This window comes from Apium graveolens, unplaced genomic scaffold, assembly GCF_009905375.1.
Source record: "Apium graveolens cultivar Ventura unplaced genomic scaffold, ASM990537v1 ctg4841, whole genome shotgun sequence".
In the NCBI taxonomy this organism is placed as follows: Eukaryota; Viridiplantae; Streptophyta; class Magnoliopsida; order Apiales; family Apiaceae; genus Apium; species Apium graveolens.
Genome location: NW_027418713.1, coordinates 27,084 through 43,683, shown reverse-complemented (window position 1 = coordinate 43,683; position 16,600 = coordinate 27,084). Strand labels below are relative to the sequence as shown.

The window sequence follows — 16,600 nt, the reverse complement described above, 5'->3', positions numbered from 1 at the left end:
GTGAGTCAAACTGTGACTCCTGTCACAGGTGGTTCTATCACCCTACTTTCTTCTCACCTAACTAATCAACCTTCCACCTCTTAACCACAAGAACCTAACCTCATATCCCAATGGCTACAAGAAGCTGCATCTCAACCTTACACAATTGATGATCTCATGGTAGACCAAATTGGTGGCCTTGCTCAAATTTCACAGCATCTTCTCACATCCAACATGTCTAATCAAGACTACCAAGCCATCATGCTATCCTACCAGACAGATGTAGAAGAACAACATACCAAAATTGTTGATGAAGCTGGTCAGGATGCAAACTGTGATGCATGGTTGGACAAAGAATTTATAATTGAAATGGATGATGTATTAGCCAAATTCAGGGATGAGTCTAGATCCTTATCCCCACAGGAAGTATATGATGCAGTGAATGAAGTATATAAAGCTTAAATCAAAGATTTCCACAACTTTGGAAAAGCACTTCAAATCACTCTAACTGGGCATCAGGATAAGATTATGAGGATGGTTAGAGAAAAGATGGACCAAATCATTCCCTCACGGACAAAGATCAAGAACAAATTCATAACCTTTTCTGATCAAATGTCTAGGTATGATCTAAGTGGAGTATAAACAAGTGTCAAGAATCTGAGAACCTCATTTGTAGCTCTGCATCAACAAGTTCAAAAACATATCACTCACTCCAATGACTCAAGACTGAAGCTGGATCAAATACACTTTAGCAGATATACTCCTTCAGCCTTGCTCATAGAAGAAGTTAAGAAAGTTGTGCAGGATACTTTTGGGGTCTCTACTTCCTCAACATCTCAATCCTCATCCACCATGCAAATTATAGAACTTCAACAGTAAGTGTCTTCTCTCCAAAACTTAAATGACTCACTAAATGCATAAGTACAAGCTCTCACATCTTTGGTGCAGAGTCAACAAACAGACATCAAAACCCTGGTGAACTCTCAAAAGCATCTCCAAATGCAGAATTCTGTGGATTTGGGAGCCATCATGGGGAAGCTAAACATACCATTTCCCTCATTGCCTGAAGTTGTAAGGCCAGAAATACCAACTCCCCTACTCATGCCTGTTCCCAAAACTAGGGGAGATTGGGGCTAGGATTTAATAATTCAGGGATGCTGGTAAATCTAAATCTAAAGAGCTAACAACTCAGCATGGCCAAAGGTCTTCACAATCTCAACAATTCTAATATGTAGGAAAAGACAGACTCATCAAGGTTGTAGAAGGACCAAATTAAGATCAAGAATTCAGTGAACTTATTGTCGTCCTAAGGATGTGTCTTTAAAATAACTACATCACCTACAAAAGGGCATTGGACAAGAACATCAACTCCATTAGGGCAGTGGTTGTGAGAATTGATAACTATTTGGAGAAAAGAATTGTTGTGAATATCAATTATGCTGGTGTGGACAGATGTCTCCAGGTGTCTCTTCCAAATCTCAGAACCTTAAGAGCATCCGAGCTAGATGTAGTTGATTGACAAGGTACATGTGGTCATCACAGAGGACACCCAATTGCTTCATGAACTTAAAAAGGCTTAAATAGATGTTTTTCTTGAAGATTATCTGTATCCAAGTAAGAGGTGGCCTACATCTGTTCTAAAACCAAGATCTTCAATGCTCCCAAGAACCGTGTCGAAGGAAATATGAGGCTGATCATGACACTTCAATCTGATTTGAAATACAAAAAGAACAAGAAAATCGAAGATGAAGAAATGATCAGAATACTTAAAAGGTATCTTGTGAATGTTGACACCATGTTGCCAACCACACAATTCAATTTAAAAGATGACAAGGATGATGATGAGCAGAAGCATGATGAGCAAAAACCTTCTGGCTCAAATTCAAGTCAATTTTCAAGAGCAACTAGCAGCAAGGATAAGAAGAAGGATGGGAGTAAAGGAGATGAAAATAAGAAGGAAGATGAGAGGAAAAAATGGGATGAAAGAAGGAAGAAAAAGAAGGAAGATGGTTTAGGACAACAAAAATAATCCCTACCAATCCGAATCAACCAAGCTTAACCCACTAAACCCTTTAGCTCAAACACTCAACCATCATTCACCTCAAAGCCAAAATTCTTATATAAGCCAACTGAAAACTCTCTTCTCAAAATCCCGATCTCTACCTGCCAAACTAGCCTAAAGAAAATCTCAAACCTACCTTCATATAAATCACCAACCAAGACTCATTTTAAATCTGTTGGGAGAAAAACAAAACAACTGCAAGTTACTGAAAGATCTCTCTGGAATTGCTATGATCAATCTGACTTTCTGCCACTAAACTGGTGCCTCGCAGATGAAGAATATTTTCAACAGCTAGCTGAAGAAATAGTCAGAGTCTGGGTTATATCATATACAGAAGTCAGAATTTATTATGATGATGGTTCTTTCACTTTACTTGGCAGTAACCTAATGGACACACTTTCAATCACAAAATTCAAAAGAGTGATCAGTTTGATGAAGGATAAGGATACAATCACAAGGTTCTGGAAAGCTGTATTTTGTGTATGGGTGAAAGAAAGTGATGAGAAAATTGTAAGGGCAAAGGCTGAAAAGGAAGAAAGAGATAGGAAGTATGCAGAAGAACTTGCAAGAATTGAGAAAAGATCAAATGAGCTTAAACCAAAAGGGATGAGCAAACTCTCCAAAGATAGACATTTTCTGAACATAAAAGTTGGCAGATTCTCCAGATTTAGAGTTGGTTACTTAAATGGTTATTCATTAGATGAGTGGCTCAAGCTTGTGGAAGCTTTAAGAGGAACTAAAATTTTAGAAAAAAATGGAAGTGTTAGTAACTCTTAAGGATCTCATCAGAAAGGAGCCAGGCTATGAAGAATTTATGTAATGAATGTCATGTTAAAACTTCTAGAACCACTCAATGTTAAAGATTGTAATTTTGTCCATTTTGTGTTGTAAAGATTTATTTTTTATTGTAGTTTGGGTTAGTCTTGTTAACATGCATGAATTTATGATAAGCAATCTTCTCACAAATTGGGGGAGATTGTTATGCAAGACATGCATGTACTATAACAAGACTAAGTCAAATTGACAACCCTAAGTAAGTTGTATGGTAATCTAAGTTTGTATTTTATATTGTATTACTTAAGTCTGTAAAATGTAAATAGATTAGACTGAAGTATTTTTCTGTAAACAGTCTTAAGCCTAAGAATAAACTTTGGAAGAAGATCATGAAGATCATGTCACAGAGACATTGTGAAGAAGCTTGGAGCTAAATAAATCTGTTTTGGGAAAAATATTCTGAGTCAAGAAATCTACAAGTCACATAATATCGAGAAGTCAAGAAAAGCTTATAGAGAAGTCTCATAGATATCGACAAGTCAAAATATCACTAGAGATCTCTAAGATATTGATAAGTCAAATTATCAATAGAGATCTCTGAGATATCAACAAGTCATTTCATCACTAGAGATCTCTGAGATATCGATAAGTCAAATTATCACTAGAGATCTCTAAGATATCGACAAGTCATTTCTTCACTAGAGAACTCAGAGATATCGATAAGCCAAAATAAAGACATGAAGATGAGAGACCTCGACAAGCCAAATTCTCTTATAGAGAACTCAGAGACCTCGATAAGTCAAACAACTTTAGAGTAATTAGAGATCTCGATAAGTCATTATACTTATCGAGATGTCGAGTTCTCTATATAACAAATTGGAGATCTCGATGTAAAACTCAAGTACATAATGTAGATCAGTTAAATATCCAAGATTATCAATCAACAAAAAAATCAATCACTGATTTGAAAAATCTACAAAAAGCAGCTTGAAGAGTACAAGATCAAAGGCCATGATTAACTGACAAAGTAAAGTAACAGACATGCACAATTTGCAAAGATACACTAAACCAGACATAGAAAGTTTTAGTTAACTTAAAGTAGGGTTTAGTACATAATATTGCACGTTGTGTAAAACCTATGTTTACTATTTTATAAAGTAATCACTAGATGCTTTGTTTTAGATGTAACAAATAGATCTAAAAATCTTGTAACTATCAAAAGAGAAGCTGAGTTCTTTATCAACAAAGAACCAAAAAATTTGTAGTAAGACATACTTGATTTTAATATAAAATTAAGTGAGTTTTTGAAAGATAGTGTGTTTATGTGCATGTTTTATTATTCATGTTAAAGCATATTATCTCTACATGACAGATTATTTTGTTCACCATTCATAACAGTTCAAAAAGCTGAAAATAACCTAAAACACATTCACCCCCCTGTGTTGTATTCATTAGATAACAAGTACAATTAAAGTTATATTAGCCTTTCTAAAATAATCAATAGCTATTTGTCATGTAAGAAATATCAGCCAAAAATGTAATCAAAAGAACTACAAAGTCACTACATCTGGTATAAGTTCAAAAATTGAAAATTTAACAGCCCAAAATTTTAGAATACATACCTTCTTTATAATTGAGGGAATACAACTTTACCAACTTCTTTGTCCTACAAAGGAAGAGGAAAACAAACACGAGGGAAACAAATACGGCAAATGCAAAGATGTTTCTATTAACCAACAAACAAAATTGTTAACAATTCAGTACCTCTTTATTCTTTCATTTTTTTACCATTTATTAGTAAATATTCTTACGGCTTTTCAACCGATCTTACATTTAATTATTTTTCTTCCATAGTTCCTTGCTCCCGAATCTTTAATTTATGGGCATTTCAGGTAACAAAAAAACTAAAAAGTAATGAAGTTTATGGGTACTACTCATTAGTGCGGAAATTGTTAATTAAAGCAATCATAACATAAAACAGTTTTAGAATTTAGTGTAACGGGAAATCAAGCAGCAACTAAAAATCAATACATATCTGTCTTTTATGTCGCCAAATTATATCTCTTAAATTTTCACAAACTAGTTTCAAGTCACATGTGACATTAAACAGATCTTTAGCATCTTGATGGAACTCGTGAAAGATGTTTTTCTCACTAGTTCCCAGCTTTATAACGGGGAGGGTTTAGAAAGATAAAGGTCACATAAATACATCAAATACTGTATTATAGAGATTAAGATCATAAGTAAATGATCAAACCTTTAATAATGATCACAACAATCTACTTCATTTCCCGGACATTTGTTTTCTGGATCAGCTCAGAAAAAATAGAGGTTTACTCTGTTTGTTGCGATATTACATGAAATCAGTCTCCCTAGACAAGTTTATAAAACCTTAAGAAAAACCATTCACTTGAAAGAAAATCTTTACAAGGATGACAAGAAAATATTAATAAGTAAAAAATCATAAATTATTAGGTCTGAGATATTTCTTTGTTTTCATTTTGACAAATCTCTTCTTGCCAAGATGTGCATAAAATAGAGTTGTTTCTGCTAAATCAAGTTAATGCTTCCTAACAAGGCAGCTAGGCTAGCATTTGTGCTTTGTTATATGACATAGTAAGGTCAAAAAAGACCAATTAAAACTTATAAGCGAACACTGCAAAAATAAAATTACAAGTGGTAACTAGATTTCTATGAGAGATTGCATAATTAATTTAAAAGAACTAGAGGGATTTATGTAGGAGACTAATATGTCTAGGAGATAGTTTATTTTTACTAAGACCACTAGAAAATTAAAATCTAAAAAATAAATTGACAGTTTTTATTCAATTGCAAGAGGCAAGATAATATAATTTAAATTTACATAAATAACTAGAATAGCACAGGTCACCAAAGGGATTTTGTCAAAAGACTTGGTAAATTTTAGGGTTTCGAATATTTTGGAAAATTTGATCTTCACCGTTTACGTCATGATTTTATGCACAGAGAGATGCCTTGTAAACTTGGTAAATTGTTATCCGGGTCCATTCCTCAAGGAGTGGAATAAAAATGTATGGTAACCCGGACTGCATAAAAATAATAGTTTAAAATATGAACAAAATGGTCGATTTTTTATTTTCAAAAGTGCAAAGAGCATGGTTTCGAAAAAGGTATTAATGAAGATAAAAAAAAATTACAACTGAGATGGGGATTAAACATAATTTTCGTGAAAAACATGCTGAAAAGAAAAGGAAATAATTCGATGAATCTGGCGAAGAAGATGTTATTTTATTGGCCGAACAATCTTATAAAATTAATTTTTTTTAAATGGTTGCTAGATCATGTCGATACATCACTTCAATATAGTTTTGAACAATTTCAAATATATGAGCATACTTTTGGGTTTCAATATAATTTGACAAAGTTGAAGTGCTTAAGTGACGATAGTTTGAAGGCTTCTTGTATAACTGTTGAAGAATTTTTAAAAAATTATCCATTTTTCGATATTGATGGAAATATTGTACTTCTTGAGCCAAAAATTTTAAAAGAATGTTAACCCGTAGAAGTAAAAAAGGTGATTGATATGTTGAACTATCTAAAAAGCATGGAAGGCGACAATTGCTTACAGAATATTGTTAACTATTCCGGTTACAGTGGCTTTTGCAGAATGAATTGTTTCTAAGCTAAAATTGATTAAATCATATCTCTGCTCTAGTATATCACAAGAACGGTTGAATGGGTTAGTTATGATATCAATAGAGAAGGATATACTTGCAAATTCTAATTTCAAGACTTGATTGGTGATTTTGCTAGCTAAAATGCGAGAATAATAATTTTTAAGTCGTGAGTTATTATATGGGCAAAAAATATTGTGACCGCATGGGACATCTTATAACTCGGGACCGGTCATGAACCCAATATAATAATTTTTAGGATTATATCTAATGGTTCTTATTAATTTGATCTGAAATATCTCGCGACTCTAAATTGAGTTACCAAATTGACTACCAACAAAATTTTCATTATTTCATCTTGAATAGTATAGATAGTATAAGGATATAATATGAAATTAAGTATTGAAATCCAAGTTAAATACAATTAATACAAAAATCTTGTTTAGCCCGTTAGGTCCGTTATACCGATCAATGAATTATCCAGTTTGTCTCTCGGCTCTTACTTTATTATGCCACTCAATGAATTAATAAGTTTGTCTTTACTCTTGTTTTAGCTTCGATGATTATAGAAACCAAAACCTATTTCTTAGTTTGATTTTAATTTTGTTCAGGTATATATTCATAAAGTACATTAATTATATTTTAGTCCGCTATTAGATTGACGAACAGGTCATACACTGTGTTAGTTTTAGTGCCCGTTTAAAAATTTTTAAAATAAGTAATTTATAATTTAAAATGAATAATTGGCTTATAAGTAATAAATAGATAAATACCTATAAGTTATATTAGTGTTTGGATAATTTTACTTACAAGTGAGATTTTTTTTTACTTTAATAAACTAAAATAAATAATTTTTAAATGCAATTATCTTAATTCATGAGTTTTAATTTAGAAAAAAATTTACAAAAATATATCTTAAAACAAAAGCTGATAAAAAACTGAAAAATCAAAATAAGTTGAGAAAAAATATGTCACTTATAACATTCAATTTATTAACTTATAAGTTGTTTATTTGACTTATAAATTGGGTCAATAAACACTCGGCCAGAAGTAATTATGGGTTATAAGTCAATAAAATACTTATAAGCAGTTTGTCAAACAAGCGCTTTTGTTTTAATCCAAATCCCTAAAATATGTTAATTTTTTTACCCGTTATGTCAATAATATATTAGTTTTAATAAAGTAATGTAAATATTTATTTTGTTTTTAGCCCAAACATCTATTATATATAAATTTTATTTTAACTCGTTAAGCTCGTTATACCGAAGAATTACCTTAGAGATCGTTATCTTTAAAAAGAAAAAAACATATTTGCTAATAGCAGTGACCGAAGTAAACGGGAAGATACCAACAGCACCAGTCACTCATCAGTACCCGCATAAAGCAAAACCCTAATTTAAATACCGATTAAATCTCCGTCATCGAACCATGGGCTCCGGTAAGCAAAACCCTAATTAAATTAGAGAACAAGTTGTATAGAGATCGAGACTGTATTAGCATCAGATTATATACAACACGAAGTAATGATTTTAAATTTATATATTTGTTTGTTTATTAATTAATTATTTGTTTTGGCAGATGCTGATATGGAGGATTATGGATTTGAATACTCGGAAGAGGAGGCTGAAGAGCAAGATGTTGATATCGAGAATCAGTACTACAATTCTAAAGGTATACGCTTTCTTTTCGATTAATTCTAGTTGCTGACTGTGGTGTATATGTTTTGGTTTCGATATTCGCTTTCCTATGCTTGTAGTTTTTGAATCTGTTTTGCTTTTCTCGAGAATTTTTCCTGTTTTTGTTAGAAATATTGAATGTGGGGATATTGGATTCTGTTTTGATGGTGTAATGTACAAGTTGGGAGAACAGTTTATGTATCGGAGAAGAAATTGTAATACAAGGTTTAGTAAAGGATAGAAGTTTAGCCCTAGATCTGAAACAAGAGCTGGTGGGAATATTTGTTATAGGCTATTAGTGTAGTAATTGTACTGGTAGTGTTCAGAATCCAGAAACAGTTGTATTTTGGTCTAATTTTGCCTCACTTCACTGGCCTAGGTAGGTGTAGTGAGACACGGGCGGGAAACTCTCCAAATTTAGCTATGAACATTTATTTTGCTTTCCTCTAATTGATATGGTTTGGGTATAGAATTTGTAATTACTTTTGAAGTGTCCCCTCCGGTTCGTTTAGGGTAGGTTTACATTTTATGCAATTTCAGAATTTTGTCCCTATAGTTATTGGGTATATTTTTAATTTATCTGGATTATATAGAGTAATTACTGTCACAACTGAAGTATACTATTGAACAATACATACTTTTTTAAATTGAAATATTTTTCTTATCCGGTAGAAGTTTTGATATGCTTTGTCTCAAGTATTATGCATGTTTGTCATGGCGCTCGACTAGTCTGGCGACTAGCAGTCGTTTTTAGATGTTTGACTGTTTTGGTTGACTGGATTTTAAAAAACCCTAAGATAGAGAATAGAGGGAGGGAGGAAATACCTGGACAATCCCTTGCAGCCTTCAGATAGACAGAGACGATCATTGTGCATATATATATATATGTGTGTGTATCATGTGTATCTAGACTCAGGAGAGAGACCCTACTTCGGTACTTGTGTATTTAAATCAGTAGACGTGTGTTAGTAGTTAGCATCGAATTGTACTTTATACTTTATAGAACATATTATGTAAATTTTAAGAACACTGGATATAAAAAAGGCTTTTGTTTTAATTTTTTCATTAGAAAATAAAAATAAATTTGTTTATCTCATAGTGTTAAAAGATAGCACATGAATTTTAAACATTGATTTATTATTATAGTTAGTCTACCTTTACATATGTTGAAAACTAGACCAAAGTAGGTAGGTGCTTCTAAGTGATTTAAAATTAATTAACTAGTCTTCTGTTCTACGGAAGCAAGTGATAAATATAAATATACTTTACATATATTCAAAATCATTCAAAAGCTAGTGGCCACTGTATTGATCCAAATATAAGTTCTTTGTATTGGTACAAAGTGTAATTTATTAGTTTTAACCTGTCGACGAATAGTGGTGGAGCTGGACCGAGATGTCATGCAAACTTATTTATGATCTTTCTATGATTGATGGATTACCATTTTTCCATTTTTGATATTTGGCCGTATTTACATCATTAATATTTGACCTGGATATGGTATCCTTCTTCTGTTGATGTGTATTTGAATAATATAGACTCTCATAAAAGAGCATATATGAGCTTGCTAATGTCACGCTTAAGCGCTTACATGCAATGGTGTGCACTTTATTGAAAATTGGGAGATCATAAAATTTTGTGTAAAAAAGGAAAGAGACGGATAAAAAGATCCATGACGGCAAAGATCTTGATGAAGATTTTGAAAACTCGATGAAGAAGAGAATGAGTATGTGACAGAGAATCGACAGACGCTGATCTGTAGTGAAATTAGCTACATTAGTACATCATGATTTTGACTCCTGACCTTTCTTTTGGTGTCAATAATAAGGTTAACTGGCAAACACGGGAAATCATTCTGATGCAACCCTAAATTTGAAATTGGAAAATTTACAACGTTGATCTTCGATAGAATGTTTAGAATTTGGTCTATATTTGGGATTTTTTCTTATCCTACCAGGATGTTGTCTTTAAAACATGCTGAAACCTAGATAAGGAGGGTTGGTTATTGATGGAATTTTGAAAGGAGGCTGGAAATGAAGTCGAGAAGATAGCAAAGGGACCTTGAAAGACTAATTAGACAATTATAGTAACTTGAAAAGAGCTGACGACAACTATGTGGGTTCCATTCGAATGTTCTAAATATCAACTTCAGAAACATAGAAACTCCTGCATTCGTCGATTCTTGCTCTTAACTAATTGAATTTCAGAGGCACTCAAATAAGAAAAAACCTATTACCGGGCTTGCACGTAATTTATATGCTCTACCATCGAAACACCTTGTATAACTAAATGATGCCTTGTGTAAGACTGTTTGGGTTTTACTTGATATTTTTGCTACCTTGCATAATTAACAGGGCATGCTATGTTTTTTCGTTATGCATGAACCTTGGAAACTGACTAGTTATGTCATAAATTCCTTGCAGGTTTGGTTGAGACTGATCCGGAGGGTGCCCTTTCTGGTTTTGCTGAGGTAGTTGAGATGGAACCTGAAAAGGCAGAATGGTAAGCTTATTAAGTGTAGGAGCTGAATACTACTTATTCAACATGTTCACCTCATGTTAGTTGTGTCCAACCCACCTGTGAATACAGGAAAATTTTAAATGTTGATTACTTGATTTCTTAATATGAACTTGAGTTATTTGTTGCCTTCAGGAATAGCTTTTTATGTAATTAGTCACATTCCATTTTAATTTTTAGGTTACCTGATCTCATGGATCGATCTTATGCAAAGCCTTAATGTTATTGCGATGTGTGCAGTTTCTTGTTTATCATTTCTCAAATGCACTTCAGTAATATTTGCCACTTGGTCACGGCGGGGATAATATCTTTACAGTACATATAATTCATCTCTTCTGCTTCTACAGGGGATTTAAAGCTCTTAAACAGACCGTGAAACTTCATTATCGTTTAGGGAGGTATAAAGAGATGATGGAAGCCTACAGGGTGATGTTAACATACATAAAATCAGCTGTGACAAGAAACTACAGTGAAAAATGTATAAACAATATTATGGATTTCGTTTCCGGGTCAGCTAGCCAGAATTTTGGGCTTTTGAAGGAGTTCTATGAGACCACTTTGAAATCCCTTGAAGAGGCTAAAAATGAGGTACGAGATTGCATATATTTACTCTGAATAAGGAAATACACATTCTTAGAGGTATCACTATATGTTTCTTTGTCTATGCAGAGGTTGTGGTTTAAGACAAATCTCAAGCTATGCAAAATTTGGTTTGACATGGGCGAGTATGGTAGAATGAACAAGGTAAGCATTAGACTTTCCTACTTGCGTTGGCTCTTATTTAAGGAAGTTATATATACCTTGACCATTTTGTGAATTGTACAGATTTTGAAGGAACTCCACAAGTCTTGTCAGAAGCCAGATGGCAGTGATGATCAAAAGAAAGGGACCCAACTTTTGGAAGTGTATGCAATTGAGATTCAAATGTACACTGAAACCAAAAATAACAAGAAGCTCAAGGTGAGAAATGATTATTACCTGCAAGTTAGATGCTAGTTTTGTATCCTGATCGCAGGATAACAATTTTTTTTTGCTAAACAGATTCACGGTCTTTTTAATGTCAAAAGTATGACTATGAAATTTTAAATTTTATAGATGTTTATTCATTCCTGAGGGAGATGATCCTTTTATTTAATTTTGTGTTTATAAAGTATTGTTATTTTTTTTCTTTTTATGGTCAGTGTATATCTGTGTGTGGAACGGCGCTGATGTTATACATTGTCCTTGTGATCCTTTGTAATTTGTATGAGACAGTTATCGTGTTCCTCCTAGAAACATATTCCAGACCTAATCACCTGTAAAGCTTTTATATTGCTAATAATTGCAATTTCAGAGGAAAGTGGATATATGTATCTTTAATATCTTTATCTTTTCCTTGAGTATGGTGAAGATCATGAATTATTTTTGTACAAGAAATGTGGATGAGTGGACCAGTATAATAAGTTATCAGAAAATGTTCTTTCTTTGACAGATGTCGTGGAAGGAAAGGATGAGTAAAATCTGACCGTTTACCCCGTCAATTCTTCCTGGGGTATACTAGTATTAGAAATGTGTTTGTTTGCTTAATGACATTGTTTCTTTCGTTAGTTGTTATATATTTATATTTAGGTATACTATTTATGATTCAGTCTTTTTTTGATGTGTATAACAACCGTAATCATAGTAGATGATGTGCATGCTGCATAGTTGGATATTTTTCTTTCTTTACATGTGTAAGGTTTTTTTCTTCCATAGATATGTATATAAAATTTCTTTAAGAAAGTTGATATTTATCGCAGCAATTGTACCAAAAAGCACTTGCCATCAAATCAGCAATACCACATCCAAGAATAATGGGCATAATTCATGAATGCGGCGGCAAAATGCATATGGCAGAGCGCCAGTGGGCAGAAGCAGCAACAGATTTTTTTGAAGCTTTTAAGAATTATGATGAAGCTGGGAATCATCGTCGTATCCAATGCCTAAAGTATGTTAACACATGTGTTTCATGACTTCTTCATTTGCTCCTTTTTGAGTTAATTCTGAAAAAAAATTGGTTCCTTGCCTGTTTTGTGTGGGTTAAATCTGGCACTACTAGTTACTCTAGAAAGAAGAGAATCAGTTAATTCTAATATATGAATGAGCAAAAAATAAGTTTGTTTTGTACCTGCACAGATACTTGGTATTGGCCAACATGCTGATGGAGTCTCAAGTTAATCCATTTGATGGGCAAGAAGCAAAGCCGTATGTCACGTTTTCAATACTCCTAATCTGTATTATCTGGCTATGTTTACATTATTAATGAGTCGATTATATGTTTTTGCAGATACAAAAATGACCCTGAAATATTAGCTATGACAAACTTAATTGCAGCCTATCAAAGAAATGAAATTTTGGAATTTGAGAAAATTGTTAAGGTTAAGACGGTGGCTTGTTCATGTTAGGCTTTTTACGCTGTATTTCTTTTTCCTTTTTTTCAAGGGAGCTAATATTGAAAAGCGATTTTCAGAGTAACAGAAGAACTATTATGGATGATCCCTTCATCAGAAACTACATTGAGGACCTCCTGAAAAATATCAGAACACAAGTCTTGCTTAAGCTCATCAAACCTTACACAAGGATTAGAATCCCTTTCATTTCAAAGGTAGCAAAGGGTCAAAAAAGGCCTTCTTTTTAATGTACATTTTTCATGCTGGCCATCTAGTTATAATGTTCTTTATTTTTACAGCAAACTGATTGTGATTATTTAGACATGCATAAATGTACACGACATGCATAAATATACACAAAGAGTTCTATCATGGAACATATAGTATTTATGTATGAAAATAGGTTAGACTGATTTGAAATTTTAATTGCTAGTGTTGATGCAATTGCACATTTAATATGAAACCTGAAGGATCAACGTGGCACATCTTTGTTGCCTTCCATTTTCTGATCCCGTCTGTAAAAACTACTTCTTTACCCAAGTATATAATCGATGTTATGTATGTGGAGTCGAGGTGTGAATTGTTATATGTTTATGTTGAATTCATTATTCTATTATAGCTTTTAGATTTGTATGACTGAGACTTTTATAAAAAATGTATATTATGTGCTACATTGATACAGCTCTCCTCTCCTGCCATCTTCTTTATTGTCAAACTTTTAATACAAAATGAATGGATCTGTTTCTATCCTCTCTTTTTTTTGGTGACCTATACTTGCGTAATCTAGTTATGACCTGGGAATCATTGACTAGATGCTCATTGAAGATCTTTAATATTTTCTATAATCTTTTTGCTTGAGTGAATCATTGACTAGATGTTTGAACAGTAATCGTAAATTTCCCTTCCTAAATGTCTGGATGATGAAACTGTTATTGCTACAAGCAGATGGTCTTTGATTAGGCGTTTTTCAGTATCTCCATTCATGTGAGGAGGGGTGCATGAAATTATTAATGAACATTAAGTATCAAAATTCTAAAGTGCTGTTGATTATCGTACTTCATTATTGTACAGGAGCTTAATGTGCCAGAGGGAGATGTTGAACAGCTGTTGGTGTCACTTATATTGGATAATCGAATCCAAGGGCATATTGATCAAGTGAATAAATTATTGGAGCGTGGTGATAGGTCAGTTTTCTTTTTTAATTTCTATGTTCTCTTTTTGTTTATTAAATTTATATTGACTATAATATCTACTACATCCAGGTCTAAGGGGATGAAAAAATATGCTGCTATAGAGAAATGGAACATGCAGCTTAGGTCGCTTTATCAAACTGTTAGCAGCAGAGTTACCTGAGATTGACTTTAGAACAAGTTTTGGTGATTTGAGTTGCTATAATTTGCTATGTTAAGTTCGGTGTATGAAAGTCAGTAAAGCTACTGGAGAATGAAATTGTCTGGATTGAACTCAGTTATCGAGTCAGTTGCGAAATATTACAGACCCACAGGAGCACCTTTTATAAAGAAAAAAGTCTGAACATCTTTTGCTCAATTCTGTGTTTGATAAGGATGTTAAATTTTCTCCCTGTTATCCAATTCGCTAATGTATCCTGCTGGTATTCCTTTCTGTTGAAATTTGCTTTCATTAAGTAGTAACCAACCATAATTTTAGAACCAAGCGCAGCTTATTTATGCTGTTCTTTTGTTCGTATACACATTTCATATACATCTTTGAGGCGCTTGCCACTATATTGGTCCTCTTTATACAAATGAATGCAATTCTCAATCATTTTGCATCTATTGTATGGGATGGTCGGACTGGATGAGGTTGAGGTTATTATGAGTCTAGTGTATAGGTCATTATAATTGGCTGTACCACCATATTTGTGAGAGATTGTGAGTTGTGACATTGATTTAAAATGTGATAGTTCTGAATTTTTTGGTTTGAAAGTAACAAAGATATATTGGAGCTGGGAAAGAATCCAAGTAATCGATACTTGATAAATAAAAGCTTTGGCGGTGTGCCAGAGTGGGCGTGGGACAGCCAACGGCTAGTTAAATACTGAGAAAGAAGCAGAAGCCTAATTTTCAAACGGTCACCAAACGCGGCTCATGTTTTTCAAAGTACTATACTATACACTAGTGGCACTTTCTGTCTTTAGCAATATTTATTTTATTATTAATTTTAAATTTGGGCACACCTCCCGACAGGTTTCCAGATATGAATTCCCCACCTAATCTTTCTATTCCAAATTCATCACGGATGAATTATGTGAGCTAATTAAGTTTTTGGTTAATGAAGCTTATCAAGCAAATGTATGTTTTAATAAATTTTAGTACGAATGAGAGTCCAAGTTAAAATCTGTGAGAGAAGACTCATCTGAGCTAAACGTTATTAACATTTATTTATATACTCAGATCAATGAAAATGTAGTTGTGTACTCACTCGGTTTACCTCGTGACTTTTGAGATTTATAGTTTATAGATCCTATATTTGATTTCAAGTAAACATTGAGATTTAAAATTTTATTTCAATTTGAATGTTTGAATTTAAATAAGGGGTCAAGCGGTATCTATTTGATTTACATAGCATATTCACCAAAGGGCAAAAATCAGGTCATTTTATATAATTTGTACTGTGCGGGTATAGTGCTGTAATTCGAGTTGGACGTGTTGCGATCCTCCGGTTCAAATTTGTTTAGATGGGCTCGACTCAGGTCGTTTAGTTAAACGAGTCGAGTTCGGACGGAGGCTCGAGATCGTTTAGTTACTCGAGCCAATTCGATTGACTCGTGAAATTAAATGAGTCGAGTTTGGGTAGATGTTGAGGCTAATTAAGTGTAAAATTAAACGAGTTGACTTGTTGAAACCGACTCGTTTAGCTAAATGAGCCGGTCCGGTTCGACTCGACTCGTGAAATTAAAGGAGTCGAGTCCGGGCAAAGGTTTAGTTAGTTAAACGAGTCGGCTCGGCTTAACTCGATTAATCTCAACTTGAATTACGTCCGGCTCAAATTCAGCTTGCTCAGTGTGAATTACGGCCATGCATATTTGTTATGAAAACAATAGTAGTTTTTGAAATCAATAATAATGGAGTTGATTAGGGAATCTACTTTTACTTTGCTCTCAATCATCGATTGTTGAATTGGCCCGTCAACTCAAATATTGTTTTTCTTCTTATTCCCCACACACAATTCACTACAATATATAAATATCGTCATGCGATATTGTGTATAATACCTCCTTATGCCATGCAGTATGATGTAATATTGTAAGGACATATCTTTTGTTTCATATTTTCTTAAATGGAGATTTTAACCTCACATAAAATTTAGAAATATTTATTATAAATGTCGGGGAAGGTGGAAGAATAAACTTTAAAATTCATTTGGTATTGTTTCTACCGAGTAACGCCACTATTTTACTAAAAGTCTTGCATATTTCTACTAAATAATTTTTTTGCAAAAAATCAAATACTCAATTTATATGAAATATCTACTATAATAAGTTTTATATTTGATGATTTACGCTTTTTA

At 33.2% G+C, this 16,600-nt stretch overlaps 1 protein-coding gene across 1 annotated transcript; it reads left to right on the top strand.

The window, feature by feature from the left end:
- Positions 1-7,752: 7,752 nt before the first annotated feature.
- LOC141702291 (COP9 signalosome complex subunit 2-like) lies at positions 7,753-14,814 on the top strand. Its single transcript, XM_074505992.1, has 12 exons — positions 7,753-7,906; positions 8,047-8,139; positions 10,568-10,646; positions 11,009-11,249; positions 11,331-11,405; positions 11,487-11,621; positions 12,440-12,627; positions 12,816-12,884; positions 12,967-13,057; positions 13,150-13,284; positions 14,141-14,253; positions 14,332-14,814. Exons 1-12 carry the CDS (start codon positions 7,897-7,899, stop codon positions 14,420-14,422), a joined length of 1,320 nt encoding a protein of 439 aa, XP_074362093.1. The 5' UTR covers positions 7,753-7,896; the 3' UTR covers positions 14,423-14,814.
- Positions 14,815-16,600: the final 1,786 nt, after the last annotated feature.

Coding starts and splice junctions, on each gene's coding strand:
- LOC141702291 (XM_074505992.1), top strand. Junction 11,250..11,330: donor TTGAAGAGGCTAAAAATGAG/GTACGAGATTGC, acceptor TTGTCTATGCAG/AGGTTGTGGTTTAAGACAAA. Junction 14,254..14,331: donor TTATTGGAGCGTGGTGATAG/GTCAGTTTTCTT, acceptor TACTACATCCAG/GTCTAAGGGGATGAAAAAAT.